The 1,533-nt window shown below is 47.2% G+C and overlaps 1 protein-coding gene across 2 annotated transcripts in view; it reads left to right on the top strand.

Annotated features, from left to right (window-relative positions):
• Positions 1-1,533, top strand: part of Fancm (Fanconi anemia complementation group M) — a 51,277-nt gene that overhangs the window by 15,889 nt on the left and 33,855 nt on the right. For both annotated transcript variants that reach the window (XM_023723708.1, XM_012516360.2), the window contains exon 8: positions 486-572. In XM_023723708.1, the coding sequence (XP_023579476.1) occupies positions 486-572 (87 nt within the window). The remainder of the gene's footprint in view (positions 1-485; positions 573-1,533) is intronic.

The raw sequence follows: 1,533 nt of genomic DNA, 5'->3' as shown, positions 1-1,533 counted from the left end.
AATTTTTCCTTTTTGCTTTACTTCTGACTTGTGTTTGGATCCTTTCACAGAATGAAATTTTCATAAAACCTTTTTGCACTTATTTGTTAAGCTAGATGCTATTGGGCTGGCCTGATCGCTCAGTGGACTAAAGCACCTGCTTAGGCAGAGCACTGTGGCTGGGCTGGAGCCCCAGCTTGCCATGCTGGCCCCGCCCCTGCCCCCAGGGCACCCCGAGACAGCAATTGAGACTGGGAGTGGTGGGGCACTTGTAATCCCAGCACTTGGGAGGCTTAAAACAGGAGGATCACGAGGAGTCTAATCTATGTAGTGAGACCTTGTAGACCCTATCCTAAATACAGAAAAAAACTAAAGAAAGTAGGTGCTATTTACTATTTATAAAGTCAGATTTAACATATTTTGAAAACAATAATTAATATTAACAAGAATATGCATTAATGTAATTGAATATGGAAAAATATAATTTTTTGCTTTTTTTTCTGCAGGAGATAAAGATACAAAAGTTTTCTATAGTCATCCAAAATTAAAGAAATTAGAAGAAGTTGTAGTTGAACACTTCAAGTCATGGAATGGTAGGTACAGTTCAGCAGTTCTAGGGGAGATAGCTGTTGAAAGAGCCAAAGCTTGAGCTCATTCGTTTGTGCTAACACTTGTGGAGAAGATGTGGGCTTTCATTCTGTTAATGAATATTCAGAAGCTCAGAAGTTTTGCAGGGCTAGGGCCAGAGACAGTGGCAGGAAGGTTATAAGGCATCATGTGGGAAAACGCCTGGGGAAATCCCGGGGGGGGGGGGCAGCACTGTATGGTATTGGTGGTGGGGAGGTAGGCGGGGAGAGGAGCGCCCTGTGCAGGTGTCAGAGGAGGCCTGTCCCCGGAGAGGTATGTGGGTGCAGGCCTTGTGGACCTCGGAGGGAGAGTCCTTCCAGCCGGAGAGCACAGCAGATCCAAAGGCCCTGTGGCAGTGAGGTGCTGGCCGTGGTTCGGGGTCAGTCAGTAGGTCAGCTTTGAGTGAGGTAAGAGTGCTGTGAGATGCAGCCAGGTCCCAGATCATGCAGGTTTGCAGGCCAGGCCAAGCTCGGTTTTCAGTCTGTGAATGTTGTATCTTGGGAGTGCGTTACCAGAGGAAAAGAGCAGTGCAGACGCAAGCATGTGAGGGCACACATGTGTCACTTAGTGTGATGTAACCATTCCGCAGTCTATGTGTCATTTGTGCACTGTGTAGGCATATGACTTTTACATAGTCAAATATGACATGAAGAAAGAGCATAAGTATTGAGGTGCTTCTGCGACATCTAGGAGATGTCCAGTGAGCATTAGCTGAGTGTCTTGGGAAATTTTCAGTCATTGCGGGGACAAAGTATCCAGCACCCATAATCAAGGAAGGAAAGCTTGCTCACAGTTTGAGGTTTCAGTCTATACTCGGTTGGCTCCCTGGCAGAGTAGCACATGGCCGAGAGCAGCGGTTCATGGCAGCAGAAAACAGGAAAGAGCAAAGGGAAGGGCAGCAGTTGTGGCCTCTCGCCAGCCTCTCTC

The sequence above is a fragment of the Octodon degus genome, unplaced genomic scaffold, assembly GCF_000260255.1.
Source record: "Octodon degus isolate 3935 unplaced genomic scaffold, OctDeg1.0 scaffold00102, whole genome shotgun sequence".
Taxonomy (NCBI): Eukaryota; Metazoa; Chordata; class Mammalia; order Rodentia; family Octodontidae; genus Octodon; species Octodon degus.
The sequence above is the reverse complement of the archived record's forward strand: the minus strand, read 5'-3'. Positions and strand labels throughout refer to the sequence as shown.